Source organism: Rosa chinensis, chromosome 1, assembly GCF_002994745.2.
Source record: "Rosa chinensis cultivar Old Blush chromosome 1, RchiOBHm-V2, whole genome shotgun sequence".
Taxonomy (NCBI): domain Eukaryota; kingdom Viridiplantae; phylum Streptophyta; class Magnoliopsida; order Rosales; family Rosaceae; genus Rosa; species Rosa chinensis.
In genome coordinates this window covers 38,776,819-38,780,690 of record NC_037088.1, presented here as the reverse complement: position 1 = coordinate 38,780,690, position 3,872 = coordinate 38,776,819, and the positions used below count along the sequence as shown (strand labels likewise).

Below are 3,872 nucleotides of genomic sequence, written 5' to 3'. Positions count from 1 at the left end.
CTAAAATAACTTTTTAGCTACTTTAGCTAAAATTTGACTCAAAAATGGCTACCATTGCTAAAGATGCTCTCACATATGACCTAATTGGGATTGGGAATGTCACTGCCAATGTTGAAGCTTCCTGGGTTATTTTAGATAATAATCAAGCTGAAATTTGTTCGGAGGGGCCTTTTGAGGATGGATTGACGTTGGAAGATGAAGCTGACACTGCATACCTCTCTAACCTTTCCATGCAAGCCACTGTGCTCCGGGAGAAAGCTAGGTTGCGGTGGATACAAGATGGTGACCGTAATACCTCCTTTTTACACAAATACCGTTTAAACGGTGTGGCTTACTCCGCAAGTTTGGGAAAACTCCACTTCTAAACTATTTATGTTTTGAACTGAATTTTGAAAGCGAATCAAATTAGAAATCTCAACCTCACGATCATACTATCATTTGAAAGAACATACATTAGGAGAATATAGTTCCAATACATCGTCCAAAATCAGTGATCTCATACATATATATCATATTTGAATACAATCGATGGAGTAAAGGCTCGGACTTAACTCTAACAAATAAAATTCCATAAAAAAAAACCTCTAACCAATAAAATCACCCACTTTGATGACTATAAATCTAGTTACAAGATACTATTAGAAATAGTCAGTGAAAAGGTTTCTAGCGAGCCACAGCAATTTTGGGTCATCATAATTTTTTTTTTTTTTTTTTTTTTGAGTGAAAGAATTGGGTCAACTTGGCGGTGGCATATGAACAAGATAACAGTGGTCAATTTCATTATCTTTATTTCTATTTGTTGGGAATTGATAATATACTTGGAACACTCCACAACATAAAATACACGTGAAATATCTTAAGTGGTTTCCTTTCAAATCTGGTGGACCAGAAGATCTGTGGTGAGTATTATTGAGAAGGCCCCTGCAAAATTTTGCATGAAATTCATTGTAGTATGTATGGCAAATCAAATGGCCTACCATACACTGTAGAACCCTAAAATATGAACACATGACAAATGGAAACTGGTTTTGTCACCAGATCGAAGCTACAAAATATATATATTATTAACATGAAAGGAAAAAGAGGAAAAGATAGAGAGAGAAAGATTGATTACTTGTAGCATCTGGAAAAGCTTTGGCCCAAAAACAAAGAAAGCAGATGGGGAAAAAAGAAAATAAAGAAAAGCACAGAACAGAGCAAATGGAAGTAAAAAAGATGGCCTCACTCACATGGGGAACAAATATATAGCTTAACTGTAGTCTCTTATATATATATATATATATATAGATCATATCTAGAGCGGGGTTCCGCTTTGAAAATTAACGTGTGAAGTTCGAGTTTTGGGTCACTTTTCGGTCACATATCTATATCTCGACCGTTCAGTTTTTAGGTACTAGTGTATAGATCATCTCTGCAAATTTTCAGCCAAATTGATGATCGTTAAGATATCTAACTCGCTTAAACCAATGGACGGACTGAATCTGTCAACCTGAACCGTACTAGCTTTAAGGAAGTTATCAATGCCTTAACGATCATCATTTTGGCTGAAAATTTGCAGAGATGATCTATACACTAGTACCTAAAAACTGAACGGTCGAGATGTGGATATGCGACCGAAAAGTGACCCAAAACTTGAACTTCACACGTTCATTTCAAAGTGGAGCTCCGCTCTGGATAGGATCTGATATATATATATATATATATATATATATATATATATTTTGGGGTCCCATGAAGCTTCTTTATATTTCTTTTTTCTTTTTCTTTTGAATTTGATTTTCTAAAGATTCATAAAAACCCAGCGACAACCTCTTTGCACCACTCACATTGTTTCTTCTTTAACTCTCAACAGCTAGAGTCCAATCATGGCTAAGAAAATCAACATAGAGAGTGATGCTCAAGCAAACCTCCACACCTCCTCTTCTTCCTCCTCCTCCTCCTCCTCCTCCTCCTCAACCTTGACAACCCATGATTCTTTGATCGATAAAAGCACAGAGAATGATCAGAATTCAGACAAGGTCTCAAGCTCAAAAGGGCAAGAGCTGAACAATGGGAGTAATGAGCCTAACACCAAGAAGAGGCTGAGGCAGAGGAGCAGCAACACTGATCATGGCGATGGAGGCAGGCACCCGACTTTTCGGGGAGTACGAATGCGCTCTTGGGGCAAATGGGTGTCCGAAATCCGCGAGCCGAGGAAGAAGTCCAGAATTTGGTTAGGGACATACCCAACAGCTGAAATGGCAGCCCGAGCGCACGATGTGGCTGCTCGGGCTATCAAAGGTGCCTCTGCTTATCTAAATTTCCCTGAATTGGCTCAAACGCTTCCACAACCGGCTTCTGCTTCTCCCAAGGACATTCAAGCTGCTGCTGCAAAAGCTGCTTCTGCTTTTGAGGAGGTGAAGAAATGTGAAGCTGAAACGGAAGAAGAAGAAGAAGAAGAGGAAGCAACACTGCCAAGCAAAGATGAACAGACAACTACTACTGCTAATACTAGTATCAGTACTAGTAATAGTACAGCTTGTTCTTCATCTTCCACTTCAAATGATTATGATGACAAATTGTTTGACCTTCCAGATCTTTTCATGGATGGCACAAATGGAAGTGATCAATTTTGCTTTTCTTCTTCATCATCATCATGGCATCTGTGTGCAGCAGATACTGGATTCAGACTAGAAGAGTCATTCTTGTGGGAGTATTAATTAGCTAGTTTCAGTACAGTGAGTTTGTAATTTTTTTTTTTATTTACAGAAATAATGAAGCATCAAAATTCAGTCACATTTGGAAACCACCGGACCAATTCAGAAGAATTAGCAGCTGTACATTTCAATTGGGTCTGCAGGTCCAGGTTGGACTCTATGCTGCAGAGTTGTACAAAAATAAAATAAATTAAAAAAATGAAAACTGCGTGTTAGCAACTGTTGCTTGGCCTATAGTTTTGGCTCCCTGTGAAAAATAAGAAAAGGGCGTAATCTTTACTGCAATGTACTTTATGATGAGCAGAATAAAACAGTGATTGGTTTCAATTGCTCTGTGTTACTTTAAAACAGAATGATTTTCCAGTCCAAGTTTCCTTTAGTAAGGGGTTTTCTTTCATGGGGTTTGGAGAAATTGACTGTAAAGTTCACCACCGTACTAGATTTTTAGATGCTTCATCCTCGTATTCTTATGGAAATTTATTGTACAATCCACTTTTAAAAGCTACCCACCTTCTTAGATTTACAGATAGCCCTTCCTTTCTTTTCTTTTCTTGATTTTTCAATATCCCTTTCTTGTTGGAAAGACACTAATGGGAGAATTGAATCAATGTAGTAATCATCTCCTTATAAATTCCTTCCCTTTATCATCTTTTGGAAATGTAGAGAAACTGTTCTTTGCTTTGTGTAATAACGTTTTAGGATCATGGTTGAATAGTTTTTTTTCGTTTTTTTACCAAATCAGAAACTACCCCTTTTCGTTCACCTAAATTGTAAGTGTCACCTAATGTTCCTAAGGTAAAAACAAGTTGGTACTTCCACTTTGGGGTTTAAGGAATCTGAATGGGGGGTTTTCCCCACACTCTGTTTCTAATTCTTTCTGTATATTCATGCCAATAGAGAACAAACAAATTTTTGGCAAAACTCATCAGTCATCAATAATTCAATAGTTAAAGCATTAATTGTGAGATTCAGAGATTCCATTAGAAGTGAAGACCATAGAGACTTCAAGTGATACTCTCCAAGTTTTTGTAATTACAAAGGAGTTAAGTATGATTAGCCCAAATATTTCTCTATGCCTAATTGCGTATCATGTTGATAATGATTAAGCAAAGAAATGAATGGGGATCTCAAAGAATGTAGACACCCATGTAGGTATCCCAAGCTAGGTGACAATAT

General features: G+C 37.3%; 1 protein-coding gene across 1 annotated transcript; it reads left to right on the top strand.

The window, feature by feature from the left end:
• Positions 1 to 1,768: 1,768 nt before the first annotated feature.
• On the top strand, positions 1,769 to 3,023 carry LOC112198072 (ethylene-responsive transcription factor ERF034). Its single transcript, XM_024339092.2, has one exon. It carries the CDS (start codon positions 1,866 to 1,868, stop codon positions 2,697 to 2,699), a length of 834 nt encoding a protein of 277 aa, XP_024194860.1. The 5' UTR covers positions 1,769 to 1,865; the 3' UTR covers positions 2,700 to 3,023.
• Positions 3,024 to 3,872: the final 849 nt, after the last annotated feature.

Bases quoted from the DNA above. Each gene is read 5' to 3' on its own strand.
- LOC112198072 (XM_024339092.2), top strand. From the start codon at position 1,866: ATGGCTAAGAAAATCAACATAGAGAGTGATGCTCAAGCAAACCTCCAC.